Genomic DNA, 19,603 nt, shown 5'->3' with positions numbered 1-19,603 from the left:
AAAAGATACAGTATATAAAACAGATTTAAAAACAGTAGGTACGATATATAGAGAACGTTCCTCTGAGCTAAAATCTGTGATATGATTTTGAACAATTCCCAAAACTTCCAGCAAGAGGAAATATGATTTATTACACTGGTGGAAGAAATTATCTCTAAATATCTGAACAGTTCTAACCATTGATTCAGTAACACCATATTTGTGTCCATCAGCCAGAACAGAGTTAGCAACACAGACGAGGATTCGTGCACTTTTCTCCGCTCGTTTAAGCCTGATCGTACTAGAGTATGATGCAGGGCGGCCAGAATATACACAAGACTTCATTCACTGTCGTTCATTCACTCTTACTGCTGTCGTAGATGTGTTCAGTGCTAGTGTTCCCTTTCGATAACAAGTCCCCAAATAGCTGTGTGGTGTATGCTGTACTCTTGATGAATGATGTATCCAGTACTGTACATACATATATACATTTCATGAACTGTATACATTACTGTACATACATATATACATTTCATGAACTGTATACATATGTAGGGTGAGTATAACAATGTTATATTATTATTTTTTAATTGTTTAAACCGAGCCGTGCTGCTCCCGTGCCGCTGCTGTATTTTATAAAGACGGTAAGTATTAGTTGGTGTTGTAAGTGTGCTCTGTGGTGCACTACATGCTGCCCTCTGTAGTGGTGCTGGGGCGGTATATTGTCTTAATGCTGTACAGTACAGTAGTTGTGACTCGGGCTTCTCTTCTTATATTTTGTGACGTCTCTGTTTTGAGAAGCTAGTCTTATTAACCCCTACTGCTGTACAGTTCAGGTGTCTGCCACAATTAATTGTTATCTTTGGTGGTATTATTTTATATACAATTAGATATTCAAAGAAATTTTTTTAATTTTTTCTGAAAATCCTTATGAAACATCCCATAGTTGTTGATAATAGGTTTATTGTCACAATCTAGAGTTTGTTTGAAATTCTGTATATTTATATAAGTATGGTTGCTCAAGAATATACTTACCCTTACTAAACTCAACAGTTGCTTGTTGAATGCTACTGTAGTTTGGCATATGAATGCTTGACTGACCTAAGGACCTCTGCATCCCTTTATCTTCACTCTGGTGCACCTTAATCCTTTCCTCCCATTCTCTGGCTGCTACAGTGGCCATCCTTCCCCAACATTCCTCATCTGACAGACAGCTGTGCTAGCACTCCCTGCATAATGTGGAGAATCTTAAGCTTTCTCTCCTCTCATGCTGTAAACTAGACTCACTGTCTGACGAGTCATCTGCTGGACTGAGTTGTGTTGCTGTCACAGTTGACTCTCAAACAGCTCACCTACCTGACCACAAGGTTGTAGTCATCCTCCCTCCAGACAGCTGACCCTCCTGCTGCCCACTACCCTGATGACCTGTGTCTCACCATTCATCCTCTCTCTTTTCTTGCTCTCCTGGGCCTGTAGACGATGCCACGTATGCTGCTGAAGACAGGCTAGACACCTTGATTAAGAACTTGTCCAGATACACAACAGTACCAAGCTATTTGGACAATTCAGTCAATGATCTGGCCAGGGCTAAGCCTAGTCAGAAAGAGATGGGGGCAGAGGCCTTGCCACAGCCCACGGGGGCTATAGGTAAGATTAGTCAGTGTTGCTATGGACTAGTGGCACAGTATAGCTGTATAACTGGCTGCTTTATACTGTATGGTACATGTTATTATGGTGGTTTGCTGCTGGCTAAGGATTACTCTCTGGAAGATAAATTGGTGAAGAAGTCACAGGCAGGTTCCTGTTTTCATTTTGATATTGAACTGTAAAATTTTTCCCACTAATCTTCTCACATCATTGATAATAACTTAAAAGATGTAAAATTTGTAGTGTTAGTAACAATTGGAACTAATATCTAGTAATGCAGTACAGTACAGTATTGTCCTTAGTATCATGCCTGTTGTGCAGTTTGCTGACATTTAATATATTGAATACAGTAGATAAGTTGAGGTAATGCTTTTTTTTCTGAATTAACAATATGGAAGATTTGCTACACCAACAGCATGACCCCAGGTTGTGTAATCTCACCTCTTGATGCATACGCCTAGGATAAGTTGTTGCTACTCACATCTACTACACCACACACACACACGTTTGTTGAGGTCTACCTTTTGTACCTCATAAGAAAATAGATTGAGTTGGACTTTATCTAGAATCTGTCACTTCATTTCTCTGCATGTTTTGATTTTTTTTTCTTTGATTGTGTTGAACATAAAAAAGTTTAATATTTTGCCATTACAACACACTTTAGAATTAGATGATTGTGGTAGAATAGGTGTGTGTGTGTGTGTGTGTGATGGATGATGGTAGCACAAAATATTGCCTGCTAGAAAGGTTATAAATACAGTTTAGGTATTGTGTTCCTCTCATAAATAGTGTGTTTCTGCATGAATGGTTTCCACAAAATATTTAATTTTTTTAGCATTCTGTTTGTTAATTTACCATAATGAACAGGTTAAGACATTGTAATTTATGGGATTATGTCATTGTATTCAGGGGCTGGGCGTTATACTGCCAGGGTAATATGATGAGATTAAGGTAACTGTTGTTTTCATCAAGTGGATTTTAACAAAGGTCACCAACTTGGTCCACCTGAGATTTCCACCTCAATAATCTTGTTCAGCTCAGTAGTAGTGGAGGAAAATATACTCCAGGTTTATAAAATGACAAATGATCTGTGCATGACCTACTTGGTGTATTAACCACTGTACTACTGTGTATGTTATTAAAAGAAGGTGATGACTTGAATGTTTCTGTCATATTATTTATTTCTTCTGTAAGTATTGAATGATTTCATGTTCTGTAATAATAATCTGAATGGTTCTTCCTTATGGACCACTGTGTGTGTGTGTGTGCCTTTCAAAACAAGTATGTAGATTTGTACAGTCACCCACAAAAGTCCTGTTGCCTCACTGGCTGTTCACAAACCCAGAAATTCAGACTCTTGAACCTGAAGCAATAGACACTGATACATTATTCTGTTCATAACTGCTTTGGATTCACAAGTCTGAATCTCTAGGTTTGTGGTTCAGGATGGGAGGTGACACAACTTTTGTGGATGACTGTACATTCTCCTCAGTCATAACAAATTCAGACCAAGAAATGACAAATTATATAACGAATATTGTTATAACAGAAGCAGAGAGCCTGGTGAACAAGATGAAGAACTTGGACAACTGTAACAAGAGCAATATTAACGGGACCGGAGGTAAAGTGTCGTCCAGCTCCTCCACCAAGGTGAAGGACGTCAACGTGGTGGTGGTGGTGCCCAACAACCAGGTCACTCTCACCAAGAACACTGCTCGTCCAATTCCTCCTGACCAGTTTAAGTCAAATATATTGAAAGGTGAATTAATCTAAAGTGTCAATACAATACAGTACAGTTTTATATCTTTGTATGTTATTGTATGAAGCTCATTACTAAAGTCACCAACGTGTATGAGTACTGTATGATTATTTGAATATACGTACTGTAATTTACGTAATCAAGGAGAGGTTTTTGGGTACAATAATTGTGGTAAATAGTGAGTTGTGATGCTGTAAGAGTAGTGTTTATTGAGTGCTGTATGATGTGTGGTGGACATGGGTAGAAGTGAGCAGGAAATAAAAACCAAACTACCGATGATAGGTGTTGGTAGCTGATGTATGAAATTGGTTATAAGTAATTTCAAGATGGAAGGGTTACTCTTAAATTATTTTCAGAAAACAAATCATGATGCATTACTAAAGTTACTTCTATTATATTTTACACAGCCAAGGCCGAGGAGGAATTGAAAAAGGGACCTCTTAGTGTAGACCTTGACAAAGCTTCATGTGGAAAACTCAAGATCTCCAATGGGTAAGTTTATGGATGTAGTGTAGTGGGTGTAGTGTATTATGTGGTGTGGTGTAGTGGGTGTAGGCTCCACTGATTCATCCCTCCTTGTGCGGCCATATGCAACGTCGTGTTTTATGGCTTTTCACGTCTTTATGTTGATCGATGTATGTACAATTATGTTAAAAGGGATTCAGGCTAGAATTTTCCTCCCATGGGCCTGAGATACCCAAAAGCTATATGTGATCATGAGAGGTAAGCCTTGATTAACTATTACACACACACACATTAGTGCATCAGTGAAGTCAGTTACAAGTTTATTGTAATTTCCAAAAACTTGCTTATGATTCTAATGGAAGAGAAATAATATCTAGTATGGCAAAGTTATAAAGCCTAACTTAAGGAGGAATTTAAGTTTCTTTAGGAGGTTTATTTACATTTAATAGTCATAAGGAATTTAGAGAAACATTTATGGGATACAAAAAGGTAAGTAAGGTATTGATGAAAGTTCATACAAATATACTGTATATATAAGTCTGGTAACCTTGGTATTAAAGAAGCTTATTTAGGAACCATTATACTGTATAGGAAGTAACCAACTCAGGTAAACTATACAGGATATAAATAATGAACAAATGACTGTATACTGTATGTGATTTAAGATTCTTTCGGAGTCATAGTGGACAGATTTTCTCTGTCTGTTCTTGTAGTTTTAGAGGAATTGAAGAGGTGATAATTTGAAGGGAAATGAGATCAAGGCTTCATAAAATAAAGTAAATAAGACTTTGAGTAAATAAGATTATGGAGAAATAGGAGGAGTTTAATATCCTAGGAAGACAAGAATAGTGTGGACCAGAGATTGATACTAATGGGGGGGATTATGATAAAATGAAGCATATAATAAAGTTCTTGAGGATATGTTTATTGCGTATTTCTAGGAGGAAGAGAGTGTAGAGTAGAGTAATTGAAGAGGTGTTACACAGAAGAAGAAAAGAGTGTGGAAAGCAATTGATGAATGATTGATTGATGGAGTGTGATAATAACATCTCTGGTGACACAACAGATGAGGTGTGACAATTGATGTGGGTGTACTGGTGGTCAGAGTAGTGACCTGAGAATGGCTTTGTGTATCATAGAGAAATTTAACTTTTACTGTAGTTTCATATCAAGGCTGAGTTCGATAATATGGATGTTTATCAGGTGTGTGTGTGTGTGTGTGTTATTTTCCAGTTACTGCCTCTGTTTAAGTTACAGTTGTTGAAGATAATACTGTATATTATCTCCTCTGGTGTTCAATTTTGTATACTTATTTTAGGACTTTTTAGTGATTGTTTACAGGCAGTTTACATTTTTGTGTTGATATTATTTTATCATCAGTGTATATGTAGAGTACTGTATATATATAAGAACCTCAGTTTGTAGTACTCAGCACATGTCAGTTCTACATCCAGTATCAGTTATATCTCTTTCCTCTCCTCTCCTTCATATTACCAGACAGACATTTGGTTTATTGTATCCTCAGGGTAGTCCTTCAGGCATACTCTTTACTACCTCTCCAGTCCTTCTATAGTAAACTAATGAATTCAGTTATCCTTATTTATTAGTACTTTTCACATCAATATATATGGTGATGTGGCAGCCAAGTGGATACATCTCACATACACCCCTAGTCAACCCAGCTGTGAATGGGTACTTGATCTTAGTTAGGGGGAGTGTAGGTGTTTGAGAGCAGTGCTGGCCACATTGTCTCCTTGTGTACCGAGCCTTGCTGCCTACAAGATCTTTAATACTTATTCATATTCTTATTTTATTTTAGTTAGTTTTCACACACAGTATGTTTAATTTCTCTAGTCATCTCTCCCGGCATTACTGAAGATGTTGACAATCCTTACTCTCACCACCCTACTGCCCTGGTGTACATTTTGCCCCACAAACTTAGCTATCATTTACATTTATTTGTTATTACAACCATTTTACACCATATCTTTTAGACAATGTAAGTAATTCAACTATATAGATATATGGTGTTTTCACTAAATATTATAATTTCTATGATATTGTGTCACAGCTTTGAGTTTTTGACATTTCATATGTAATTTTATAGGGAGGTGGCAGATAGTTCAGCTTGTAGTGAAGAGCCAGAGGGGGCCAATGATGGGTAAGGTGACTTTGTGCATAGCCAAGCATGCTGTCTTCGCCAGTCTGGCCGCCTAATTTGTCCAAGAAAAATTACTAATGTCATCACCCTCACATGCATATCTTATATCTAACAAATGATCATGACCAGAAACTCACTCACCTCTTAATACTGTACGTGTAATATAACCTTTTATCTTGGACAGAATACCGTACATGTTTGTAGCTGCTCACAGTTAGTTCATTGACAACCTTGACCTACTTTTGATACTGTTTCCTTCACCTATGAGTCATAATTGATGTGTAAACCACCACTTGACATCCTTACAACTGCCTTATTCTTTTTTTATATATCACTTATTCTCAGATTGACAGACCTGTATCAGAATCATCTCATTTTTAGCCTCCAGTGAATTATTTCATACGGTGAAACCTCATTGATATTGTCCATTAGATGGAGGTTTCACATCTGATAAACTACTCTTCATAATACCTGTACAGTATATCAGATGGAGGTTTCACTGACCAGAATATTTATAATTTTCAGCCTTCAGTTATCAGTCTAATGTTGTATACGTCACGATAGGTGTGGCTCATGACTCCTTAAGAAACATCGTCTCAAGACCATAAAACACTAACTCTACAGTACTTTAAGGTTGTTCAATTACCACCACTGTGCTAAGTGGTTGGGGCTTCTTATTAACACTTAGAGGATATTGTTGTCAGTAACCTCATGCATTTTACACTAACACTTGCATGGCTACACAACACTAACTGGCTCTGTGCTGCTAAATACTAATAATAAATGTCACAAGCTTCATCGTGTATTCATAACTACAGATAATATGTAAGTTATTGACCGTGAGGTGAGAAAATACGGTAAATATTATTATCATTAATATTTCAGTATCTGCGATTGGATTGTGTAAATACATAACACATTTTTTTAACCTTCATAATGTTTTTATACACAGTAGTTAAGGCAGACTTTCCTGTTAACTGTTACCATTTAGCCTTTATGAACCAGCTTAGATATTTTATTTTATTTTAAAAGTGGAGATCCTCTTATTGGCAGTTTCTGGATATATTGATTGATATATTGATTAAGTTTACATTTATTTGGAAATATTTAAGATGGAATTTTGAAGTAGGAGGCTAGACAGGAGTATTGGAGGTGGGGGGGGGGGGTCCTTCTCCAGCAGGGGTGTATTGGTGCATTAACTCTTAATTAAAGTTTTTATTAAGCCACAAAATTCACTTTGTTTTACTAGAGGGAAATCATCATGGTGTATATTTTTAGTGAAAGACACAAGAACAGTAAACTTAACAAATATCTTTATATATATAACAGAAAATAGATAACTCCACCTAGATAATACTGTAGTCAGTATATTAGTTGTTGCTGCATAAAAATGATAAGGTTGAGCTTTACCATAGAATGACTCTTAAGTTTAGATTTTAGCCAGAAGTTACAACCAAGAGGTGAGTATGTACTGTAGTATTACATAGCCTATCTGTTTGTGTTGCTTATGAAGGAGTTGTGTGATTGGTGTGTTTGTTTCAGTGGTTCTCTGCCTCGCATTAAGAAGGCCAGTAATGCTGATACTTGTGGGAACAGTGAGGGTGCTACATTTGTGTCTGTGGTGAGTAAGGTTTGTTGTGTTTGATGCTCTACAATATTATGCTTTTACCATTTACTTGCTAATGTACTGTTGGAAGTACTGTAGTACTGTAATTATAAAACTTTGGTTTTAGTGAATCCTCAGTTCATCGCTTATTTGTCCTAATTATTTTTTGTTTTAGCTTTAATGTTTTTATTTTAAGTTTGCATCCCAGTTTTTGATTGGTATTTAAATTGTTTTATTGACACTTTGTTGCTTGATATTGTGAAGGGAGGCGACAAGCTGACCTTGTCCCTTGGTGCCGTTGGTGTCGGAGAGAGTGGAGGCAGCAGCAACCCACCCCAACATTTGTTGGAGGCATGGGAGGGGAGGGAGCAGCCTGGCGAGGATTCAACACCTCTCCTCACCCTAGACCCGCCTGTCACAGTCACCCACTTCACCACCCCCAGCCAGAGTACAGCCCTAGACCATCTCACTCTTCCTTCTCAAGACTTGACTGATACCTCTTCTATTTCCTCTACCACCACGAGCATCTCTCTCTCTACCACTAACAACTTTAATAGTAATCCCTTCAACCCATTTGCATCCAGCATTTTTAGCACGAGCAATCCTTTCAGTTCTTCCAGTAATGTAACTAATAATCCCTTCAGTGTGTCTACCACAACTGCCGCTGTCATCTCAAACCCCTTTGTGAAGTCCTCCCCTTCCTCCCTGAGCTCCACAACGTCAACCATGACCGGCAGCAAGCCGGCCTCCAGTAGTGGGGCAGAGGAATCTCTGGGTAACGGTGAGATCAGCCCTAGTCCTCCTTACTCTCCTTCTGATACTCCGGCCGATGGTGTTCCATCTCCACCACACTCTCCCCGCTCCTTTACATCATCCACCTCCTCTCAGGCAAGCTCCCCCTCTTCGTTCTCACCAGACCAACCGGCCACACAGGATCCACATAAAGTAAGTTCCCCAGTAATTTCAGTATCATATATGTACAGTATATAGTTTTCTGCCTTAACACCTCTATGCTTGTGTGTGCATGACTGGTATTGGTAAGGTAGTTTGATTTATTTTATGTGCGTGTGAAATTATTTCTTTCATATTTTTCTTTATATTTTAATAATACTGTACAGGGATGCAGTGGATACAGCGCTTGCCTCCTGTCCTAAGGCTTAGTTACTGCTTTAAATCTCAGGGCACCTACAGTTGACCCAGTTGTGATTGGGTACCCAATTTTGCTGTTGAGGAAGTGAAATTGGTTGAGTGCAATACCGGCCACACTGCCCAAGTGACTCACTGTCACAACACAGTAAAGTTTACTGTATTAAATTATAATGTAGGAGTGGAAAAGGGATTAAATCAAAAAAGTTGTCTTAAAAGATAAAAATAACACAAGATGATCGTAGGGAATTAGTTCACTAACAGTCAGACTTAACCATTAAATACATGTGCTGTATCAGTGTTATGGTAAACCCTATACTGTACAGTGCTGTATCAGACTAATTCACAGTGAAATATTATATATTAATATGAAATATTATATATTAATATATATATGGATGAATAACTAAAATAATTACATGAATATTGTTCGTTATAAAACTCATCCCTAAGTAACACAAAAACATTACTGAATGAAAAACAGAGAAGATTGCTACAGTATATAAATATCAACTAAGAATTATTATCTCCTGTTATTGTCAGTGTTGTGTTGATAATACTTAACTGTTCACATGTTTCTTCCTATAACTTGTTTCCTGATGTATAGTATAAAGAGTTTCAGACAGATGAATGTTTTGTTTTGTCTCATTTTAATCAATTATACTTTTTCTTTTTCTTGTGTTCTTAACATTTGCTGGTTACATCATAGGAGGATTATGACATAGGTGTCATATGTAAGTCGGTGGGTTTCTTGTTGTTTTTCTTATTTTACATCTTAGCATGTTTCTATTTATGGGTAGAAAACATTAGGACATTATTTTAATAGTTATACTGTATTGTAATTCTAAATGAGTTGTTTTATGTAGTATGATAATCTTTTAACTTATGGCAGTTTATCCCTGATTGGTGCCTCCCTCCTCCCATCGTCTTTCAAAGTGAATCATACAGTATTGTCCACGCATCTTACTGTACTACTAATTATTTTACTTGTATATCTCTCACCCTATCATGTAAATATCTAATAATGTTGTAGATAATAACCACACATACTACATTATATATGCCTGTATATATCATCCACCCACCTTTTATACTTTCTCATTCAGTCTTTCTATCTTAAGTAATTTAATGCCATAAAGATCAATGAGGATGATATACTGTACTTGTCATTGACTTGTACAGTAGTGAGCATTCTTCAGTAAGCCAGTGATAATGTTTATGAAATTATCTATTACAGTATTGTATTAGTCTTTCCAACACCCAGTCAGTGCCTAGTCAATACAAAAATATTTCTGTATCGTGCAGGAAACCACCTTTTCGGGAAACCAGCCTGTGACGCGGTCAGTGTCGTCCACCAGTAACCGCAGCTTTACGGTGACCAAGAGCACTGCTAATTCAACCCTCAATCAGATGTCTCCCTGGCTAGTGGCTGACCCCCCTGTACCCCCACTCTCGAACAAACTGGAGGCCCCTAAGATGCGCACGGTGATAACCACGGAGCTGTAAGACCACTCCACAGTCAACTTGCACTTCTTTTGTTTTTTACATAACTTAAATGTGTATCCAAACTTATTCCTGTCTTGTTTACTTTCATATTACAATGGAATTGTTGCTTAGTACTCCCACATTAAAATATTTTAACATAATTTCTTGGTATACAAAGGTGAATATGTTTACTTAAAAATGTAACTTTCCTTAAGTTATCCTTGAAGGGACTGCAGCTATTCCACACAACTATAATGGTAATATGATGTGCCTTCTCAGCCTTTCCATTATGATTAAGGTCGTTTAACTGTAACTATGTGTATATAGTCATCTCATAATTTTCATATTGAATGGTTAATTGTAAGGATTTCTTATATAGTTATCTTTTCACTAGTTTATGTGGACACACTGAGAATTTTCTTGGATGCCAGAATTAGATTTTTATTATTTAAGCCGAGTTATTAAAGACTTATGTGCTGGACTTGTCATGTGAGTTAATGTCTTCTGTGGACATCCAGTTTGCATCCTCAGAGTTTCAAGTTAATAAACTTTGTTACCTGATTGTATGTTGACTATTTCATTATTGGAGATAGATAATTTTCTGTTTAAAGTTTTAAGGAATAAATAGGCAGCTGGATAGGGCTGGAAACTCTGAGAGATGGTCGAGATGTCCACAGTGTTGCATCTCATCAGTGTTGGGCTTGTAGGACATGCTATTGTACTTAAGAGAATGACATATGAAAACCTAATATTGTATCCTTCTGAAGATCTGATTGTTGATGTTATGGATATTATTTTATAATTATTTTTTACAATATTTACAAGTCCAAAATTATAGAACTATAAATCAAGGATTCTCAGCATGTTACACACACATGTATTATGGTATGTGCAGAGTTTATACTGATGAAGACTGGTGTGGACTAAATAAGCTCCTCCTTTGTTATCTATGATGAGAACCTATGATTTAAGTAATATCTATGACTGGTAGCTACACTGTATCAAATGCTTGGTTTCCATTTCGAGATTCTTAGTAATGTTGATTGATCCTACCGTTAACCATTCTTCATTTATGATAACAATGAATATTCTTCGCATATATTATGTACAATATTTGGGCCTGTGTGTCAAAATGCCTTGGGACTTTCAGCAGGCCAAACAAAAGTAAATTGTTCCAAGTTTTGTGTTACTGATCAGTCAGCTGTCACACCTGCTCCTGGCCCCCTATCTGTGTATAGGGTCTTGCTTCCTGCACCTGTACTTTACATAGTCTTGCTCAGAGGTTCATAAATGCAAGTAGTCGCTGAATGATGGAGATGCTCAGTGTGCCAAATCCTGTGCAATATTATGTATCAGCCTTATCAGTAGATCATAAGCGATACCAAGCTTGTATAATTTTCTTCTGACAAGGTTATGAGTACATTGTGCTTTTCAAACTACTCTGTTGTCTTCATTTCCTTTGGATCTTGCCAAAGATCTCAATAAAGGAGAATGGTCTTATAGGTAAACAAACAAGTAGAAATGAGTAAGCTTGAATGTTTCTCACTTCATGCTGCTCTCAGAACTTGTTTTTGACAATACTATTTTTCTACCTTATAATTTGGTGGTAGGACTTCAAAAATTGGTATCAGGAGTGCAGGGGGTAACCTGTCCCAACCCAAGATGCAGCAGCTGTTGTAGCACATCCCAGGACTGTTGAAACTTGCTATTTTGGCCACAGTATGGACTGCATTCTGACTTCATGTAGACCATATTACTGTTTTTTATGTAGCATGCAGCAGTTCATACCCGATATCGTCTCATTGATAAGGACAAAATGTTTCATGTTGAAATAGGAGTAATTTTATATCAAGTGTATTTTTATAGGGTTAACATGCTGGGAATGTTACATGATTCAGTCAATAATTACATCTGTAATTTTTACACTAATTACTAGGTGAGTTTTATGTACTACAGTATATGATTATTATTATGCTTCTCTAGGAATTTTTCCTCATTACTTTTAGTTCTGTTGGGCTCACATAAGATTATTGCTTCCTACAGGTACATTAAAGGGTTCCAGAACACCTGTGAGGTTGTGAGTAACCTGAACATACGTGTTGGTCCATTTAGTGTGTTATTGTCGTCTTGCCTTTGACAGCTTCATTATATTGACTTCTGTGAACACAAGTCCAAGAATAACTTCAACCTTCCATTGTTTGAATTAAATTAGTTCACTATAATTTATGAAGTTGTGTATCATCTTGAAAAATGTAGATCATGTTCCCACCACCATGATGGATGCTGCTGAGAATATAAAAACAATCACACAGTTTGTTAATGAAAGTATCGGTGTTTATTAAATTACAGTACTGTACCAGTCTTAACAATTGTGCCACTGAGGTGCATAATATTGTTGAGTGGGGTGACTGTACTGTACCTCCTTCATATCATTTATGAAGTAAGTTTAAATTTGTATTTTTTTAACTCGGCCTTAAGTAGTACAGTACTTGAGTAGTCTGTCGCAGTAATGGTCACTTGTTCTACATTACATTCCTCAAAGGGCAAAACACCACAAATATAAATTTGCCCGGAAGATATTTTATTACGTAGTTCAAGCCATTCCTGGATTACTGTTTGTTGAAGTCAGAATTATGAAGCCAAGATGATACTTAACTAAATGAACTGATACATCTATGTTACAGAATATTCTCAACCTCCCAGGTCAGGTGGAACCTTTTATAGGTCTGTAAAAAGGTGCAATTTTCTTAAGTCTCTCACAGTAACAAAAATATGCTGAGAAATATTAACATCATAAAGTACATAAGATCCATCAAAGTGATTACTTCTTCTTCTTCTTCTATGGTAAAGAAAATAAGGCTGAGTTACATGGAAGCAAATGTTTAATAATTTTCATAAAGTTTCATCATTGTAATGCATTTCATATATTTAATACATAGTAGGTAAATTGTTAAAAGCTATGGCAGCTTGGCTAACTAACCTCAAGAGTGTGGAAATGATATAGTGTTGCAAGTGTTATTTGTACAGTGAAGGTGTAATATATGTGTGTGACATGATTCGTTTTGTATTATTATCCAGTGTAAAGTATACAAGTTTGTGCAGATGTGGGTGTACTGTATACTGTAACTGTCTATACTTACTTGTATGTTATTTGATCCAGCCTCTCATGTTATGTTCTTAATCTCTGATGTTATTTCTTATAACCTCTCTGCATGTCATTCTTGGCCCACCATAGCCTCTCCTCCATATGTGAACTCTTGCACCTCAGGATCATTATCAGTGTCACGTAGGACCTATAGTAAGAATCTGAACAAAATCAAGGTCAGATTGGTTTGACCTTTTCTCTTGGAATTTGAAATTAATGTTTAATTACTTTAGCAAATCCATAAAAAAATTGTATAGAAATTTACAAGTAACTTAGCCTTGAAAATATGTATGGAATTATTCTAAGTCAACAGGACATGTATAATTCTTTCACACACAACTACACTACATTACTAAACCATAACCACAAGTGATGGAGGATTACTAATTTATGACAACCACTACAGTAATTAATAACCACTAATCCAAAGCGTAGTAGAGGTAAAGCTAATCAGTGATGGGGGCGATAACTAATCTCAAGCACGATAATAATGGTAAACCTCCGCACTGTTCATTCTTGACTAACTCCAGGTGTAGTTGTTGTGACTAAGTCTTGGGTTACAATACATGTTTGACTAATCCCTTGCACGGTCCTCCTCGGCCTTGAGGAACCACTTGCCCTCTGTGTTGTAGTTCTCACACTCCAGCAGGGCCGTGTTGGGTAACTGGAAACACAGATACCACAAATAATCACAAAGAAAGAACTCTCACATGCTGGCCTCTGGGGGGGGGGGGTACTGTGATCTGACCATTTTGCACAACATGATAACAAATAGTAAAAGCTGTGCAATATGAGGGAACAAATGAACTATTTATGGTGAGTGAGCACAGTAATTTATAACTACTTATCCTATTCAATCACTATTGTGACAGATACAGTGTTGAAACTATGAAATATATGTTTTAATATACTATATTGTGAGAATATTACCTTGGGCAGAGGGGTGTAGTCAGGGTGGGGTGTGTAGCGAGGGTGTTCAGGGGTCATGTAGGACTTGTTGTGGCGCTGATTGTAGGCTATGACATAAGACCATCGTCGCTGGTCTGAGGTGTTTGGGCCAGAGCAGTGGATCAGGGTGCTGGGGAAGTACAGCACATCTCCAGCCTTCATCTCCATGGATATTTGATCCAGCCGTGCCTTAGCCTATCCATGAGAACGAGTTTAGTCATCTGTAACATGAACACTACTTCTGGAATTAAATACAAATTCAGTAAGAGTAAGATGGTTCATGTTGTTGTCTACATTTTTGCAGGACACAGGTATACAGTGTACAGTATCTCATAAAAGTATCTGTCCACACTGTGTCAAACATTATGAGACCACGGCTGATAGATACTGGGACATGCATTTACTTTGGTATATAGTTTAACATAAGTAATGCAATGTGTATTTATTTTGGCATAATTAATATGAGGTTCAGTTACCAAATGTAGTAGGATCAGTATACCAACCCTCCCTGAACATCACAAGTTGCATGTAACATTTTGGAAGTCATTGGACCCTTCCTGGTAGATATTGTACATTGACAGTACAGGTATACAAATAGCATAGACGGACAGTACAAGTATAGTATTACAGTGGAGATAAACAGAGGATCCTAACCTAACTCAATCCAACAGAACTTAATGTAACCCAAACTAATCTAACCCAAATTAACCTTATGACTAATCCAAACAAGCCTAACTGAACCAGACCAGACCTGACCTGACCTAACCTATACAGCATACATAGACAGTGCAGCTACCCAAGGTGTTGACGTCGACACAAGACAGTTGCTGGTATCCTAGGCACTAAAAGACCTCTTCCTCTACTTTTTCTCTATAGGGCCCACAAACATGATGTTTTCTCTTCACTTACAGCCTCTACTCTCTCTGGGTCAACCTCCAGTTGCTTTCCCTGGACTTTGTGGTCGATACGTCCCATGCGGTGTGATCCACGCAGCACCTGGAGGCAGCCGTTCTCCTCGGTACAGTCGTCTACAGCGATGAAGACTGAGCCAGAGTCTGGGTACAGGTAACCCCAGTTGTAGAAGTAACTTAAATTAAAAAATAAATAAATAAATAAACAAAGAACAGACAATATTCTGTATGCAGTATATTTTTCACATTTCAGTCATTTCCATCCGCAGTATAACGGGCAAATCCAGGAATATCAAAAAGGGGTCCAAAAAGTTGTGGGTGGGAGAACTTGGTGGGTGCAGCCCACCCATTTTGAAGCCATGTGCATTTGATATTGGGAGATATTCTGAAGTCAATAGTAAATACTTTTTACTATACAAAAATGCTGGAGTACAATACTGCATTAAAGAAAAAGTATTGGAATTTTCTGGTGAAAAGGGGGGGCTCCAGACCCCAAGGACCTCCCCTGGATCTGCCCTTGCATAACACTAAGTGGCCAGAATACAGTACAAACACAAACTCTCCTGCCATTTGCACTTTCATTACTCCATTACTCTTCCTGTTGTGGCCTGCTATGATGTTTCCTAGCCACAACAAGGCCATAAGTGTGTATCTTCTTTACTTCACACAGCCAAGCATTACCCATCAGCATCACATTAAAATAAACACATTTGAGAATAAAACAACAGACTTGTTCAAAATAATTCTCAAACATTACCCAGAAAATCACACACAAATGGAGATAAGAAACACACAGTGGAAATACATCAATAAATAGTAAATGAAGACTAGAGTGACATCAAAAAGTCCACTACTGCAGAAGAAACATCCCACACAGAAGACGAAGTTAAAACACGTACAGTATACCATACCTGGTGTGTGTGTCATGTTCACAGGTATAAAGTAATGATGAACAGTAAGTGAGCCACTACAGCAAGTCAGGTGAGGCATTCATTGGGCTTGACTAACACTCATACAGTAACAAAACTAACACAACCTTTACCCATAGTCTTGGTGCCAAGTGAATGACCCGCCAGTCTTAGGTCCCTTCATCAACACCTTACTGCTGAAGTGGTATACCTCATCGCCTCCCATCAGCTGAAAGTCAATCAATAACTGTGTAAATGAACGACTTTCAACACTATTAATTACACCCCATTTCCTCTATTAGCTGATACAATAAAGTAAATGGGTTTATAAACAACTTCAAGCCTATTAAACACACCCTGTTCCCCCCAATTAGCTGTAATGCCAGTATAAAGAGGGAAACAATTTGACTTCAGAGTAGGAAATGAATAAATAATTTAGGTTAGGTTTGATCTGGCTCCATTAGTTTGAATTAGATTAAACAGGTTAAGTTGGATGGGGTTAGGTCAAGTTATGTTAGGTTAAGTTGAATTAGGTTTAGCTAAATTAAGCTTGGTTTGCTAAGATTAGGCTATTCTAGGTTGGGTTAGGTTTAGTTATGTTGGATCAAATTAAATTAGGTAAATAAATAAGTAAAGTAAATGTAAGTAATGTCAGCAGTAGTCTCACTTCCTCCATAGTACCAGCAATCTTGTGCAGGCTGGCTAGCACACCAGTCACGTCGTCCTTGGCATAAAACCACAAGATCATGCGAGTCTCCCTGCTGTCTCCGGAAGCTGTCACATAGGCGTTCTCTTGCATCTGTGGACTCTCCAGGGCTTTACGCATCTTCTGAACTTCCGCTGGGTTGAGTACCTGTCTAGAGAGTTCAAGTCGCTCAAGTTTTAAGAACATAAGCATGGAGGAAACTGCAGCCCCATTTACACCTAACTCCTATCACTCGTATATCCATCCAACCTATGTTTTAAGCTATCCAAGGTATTCTAGTTAATGATGTTTGGTAATTTGTTCCTCTCATCCACTACTCTGTTTCCAAACTAAAGTTCAGCTGATGCTCCCGGGGTGCCTAAAGTTCAGTTGATCCTCCCCGGGGTGCCTAAAGTTCAGTGAATCCTCCCCTGGGGTGTCTAAAGTTCAGTTGATCCTCCCTGGGATGCCTAAAGTTCAGTTGATCCTCTTCGGGGTGCCTAAAGTTCAGTTGATCCTCTCCGGGGTGCTTAAAGTTGATACTCCCCAGGGTGCCTAAAGTTCAGTTGATCCTCTTCGGGGTGCCTAAAGTTCAGTTGATCCTCTCCGGGGTGCTTAAAGTTGATACTCCCCAGGGTGCCTAAAGTTCAATTGAGCCTCTGAGGGGTGCCTAAAGTTCAGTTGATACTCCCTAGGGTGCCTAAAGTTCATGTGATCCTCCATGCGTGTGTAAATATGTTTATCACATATGAAAAATATCTTACTCCATTATCTTATCAACCATTACCCTAGCTATTGCTGATCTTAAACCCTGAACTTAACCTATCCCTCACCCGGAAGTAAATGAGATTAAGACTAGATTATGGTTAAGCTTGGTATTATTACTTAACGTTAACATTCCACATCCCCCCAAAAAACCTATAATATAATAACTTCCCATACTGCATTAACTTGTGGTCTGCCTATAAAAACGTAACCTTATAAAAACTCAAAATGGTTACAACAGACTTATAATAGTGTAATGTTTATAAATATATGAATAATTACCCGGTAAAGTCAAATTAAATCAAATTAAAACCCACCTCAAGAGTATGTAGCCATTGGTGTCATAAGCAGCTTTAATGGCAGGGGTTACTGTGAACGTCGCCTCATTGTACGTGATTACTGATGACTCTGGAAAATATTTACATTAGCACACAGTATTTAGTAATTAAAAGACCTTTGAGTACAATGACTCGTCCATGGGTACAACTTCATCAAAAATAATAAAGTGAACCTAAAGAATTGTCAGTTTCTGTGTTAGTTGACGTGTTTATTTCTAAGCTAGAGTTGTATGAGTTTGTGTGTGTCTCGACGTTGGAGTGGACATGAGTGTGCTGGAGTGGTTTGACTGAGTGTGCTGGAGTGGTTTGACTGAGTGTGCTGGAGTGGTTTGACTGACTGTGTTGGAGTGGTTTGACTGAGTGTGCTGGGTGGTTTGACTGTGTGCTGGAGTGGTTTGACTGAGTGTGCTGGAGTGGTTTGACTGGAGTGTGCTGGAGTGGTTTGACTGAGTGTGCTGGTTTGACTGAGTGTGCTGGAGTGGTTTGACTGAGTGTGCTGGAGTGGTTTGACTGACTGTGTGGCTCGGCTCTTTGGGGTGGGTGGGTGAATTATTACGTTGTTGCTGTGGTGACTCCAACTGAGTGTGCTGGAGTGGTTTGACCCCAAAGGTTTCCCAAGGACCCAGTGACAAGAAATTCAAGGTCGTCTGTGTTAAGTGCTGGGTGTGCTCTTCGCTTTCTTTATCTCCCGTTCCCCCTTCTAATCTTCCCCTCCCTTTCTCTCCTGCTCCACTATCTCTTTCTCTATAAAATAACCCGAATGTCTAGAAAGCTGATAAATGGTGATACGTTAAATTAAAATTAATTGGGACCTCCTCACCCGACGAGGGAGTTAGTACCGCCGCATAATGTGAATATATTATCGTAAATTATAATATAAATAGTTAGTGTTTATTCAGTGAATCATTTAAAGTAAAATCAAATAAGTGTAAAAATATAATAACCTAACTTAACCTCGAGGATCGATATGACTAATAAACATCACTAATGATCAAACCTGTTAAGTTCAAAATTAAAGTAATGATCTACATATTATTGTCTGTTAATCCATGTAACGTAATTGGTGTGTTTGTGTGATTATTGGCAATGTTTGTCACTGAACTTGAAAAATTGTGTTTCTACTTTTACCGAGCATACTACACACACACAAGCAGTACTTGTAGGAATATGACTTATAATTAAGATTAAAATTTTTACCTGCCATAATGTGAAGAAACCAAGAATATGATGAGAGAAGTCGACTGAAGTATTACCACCACGACGACACACACGAGGCTACTGACGTCCCCGAGGAGGAGGCGGGGACGGGCCCTCACTCGTCGCCGTCCACCTCAAAGACTATATACTCAAAAGTCAAGACAGGAATGAGTGTAAAATAGTTGGTAATAATACTAGCTGGGACCTCAAGCCAAATTTATGGAACGCCATGACAGGTTATTCATCACTTGCAGTAATTGTATGATAATTATGCAAGAGAAAAGATAAGTCTTTTATTTTCTGAACTCTCGGATCTTGAGGCAATGGAGTCTGAAAATTATACAGTAGTGTTATCACTCTCTCTTTATATGTATACATACATGCATACATAAGATGAAGATTGAGGTCTAAGATAAATGGAAAACGTAAAAAAAAAATCACTCATGACTTCATATCAA

General features: G+C 37.8%; 2 protein-coding genes across 10 annotated transcripts in view; one reads left to right on the top strand and one right to left on the bottom strand.

Annotated features, from left to right (window-relative positions):
• Positions 1-13,304, top strand: part of LOC121879966 (band 4.1-like protein 5) — a 65,289-nt gene extending 51,985 nt beyond the window's left edge. For 2 of the 9 annotated variants that reach the window (XM_042386827.1, XM_042386826.1), the window contains 7 exons: positions 1,456-1,626; positions 3,176-3,385; positions 3,793-3,877; positions 5,958-6,011; positions 7,554-7,632; positions 7,882-8,562; positions 10,069-13,304. In XM_042386827.1, coding sequence (XP_042242761.1) covers positions 1,456-1,626; positions 3,176-3,385; positions 3,793-3,877; positions 5,958-6,011; positions 7,554-7,632; positions 7,882-8,562; positions 10,069-10,269 — 1,481 coding nt within the window. In that variant the 3' untranslated portion in view covers positions 10,270-13,304. Of the gene's footprint in view, positions 1-1,455; positions 1,627-3,175; positions 3,386-3,792; positions 3,878-5,957; positions 6,012-7,553; positions 7,633-7,881; positions 8,563-10,068 lie in introns of those variants that run through there. The other 7 variants (XM_042386830.1, XM_042386829.1, XM_042386828.1 and 4 more) reach the window with 7 other exon arrangements.
• LOC121879970 (ectoine dioxygenase-like) lies at positions 13,113-19,291 on the bottom strand. Its single transcript, XM_042386844.1, has 7 exons — positions 19,146-19,291; positions 17,928-18,018; positions 16,828-17,017; positions 16,295-16,389; positions 15,251-15,428; positions 14,324-14,536; positions 13,113-14,057 (listed from the first exon to the last, which is right to left on the bottom strand). The coding sequence occupies exons 1-7, from the start codon at positions 19,150-19,152 to the stop codon at positions 13,968-13,970; spliced, it is 864 nt and encodes a 287-aa protein (XP_042242778.1). The 5' UTR covers positions 19,153-19,291; the 3' UTR covers positions 13,113-13,967.
• Positions 19,292-19,603: the final 312 nt, after the last annotated feature.

Source organism: Homarus americanus, unplaced genomic scaffold (genome assembly GCF_018991925.1).
Source record: "Homarus americanus isolate GMGI-L3 unplaced genomic scaffold, GMGI_Hamer_2.0 scaffold29478, whole genome shotgun sequence".
Taxonomy (NCBI): domain Eukaryota; kingdom Metazoa; phylum Arthropoda; class Malacostraca; order Decapoda; family Nephropidae; genus Homarus; species Homarus americanus.
This window is presented reverse-complemented; position numbering and strand designations above follow the sequence as displayed.

What these genes read in the sequence shown, in the direction of transcription:
- LOC121879970 (XM_042386844.1), bottom strand. An exon ending in AATGGCTACATACTCTTGAG is followed by an intron (nt 17,018 to 17,927) that starts GTGGGTTTTAAT and finishes TGAACTCTCTAG; the next exon opens with ACAGGTACTCAACCCAGCGG. An exon ending in ACCCAGAGAGAGTAGAGGCT is followed by an intron (nt 14,537 to 15,250) that starts GTAAGTGAAGAG and finishes TCTCATGGATAG; the next exon opens with GCTAAGGCACGGCTGGATCA.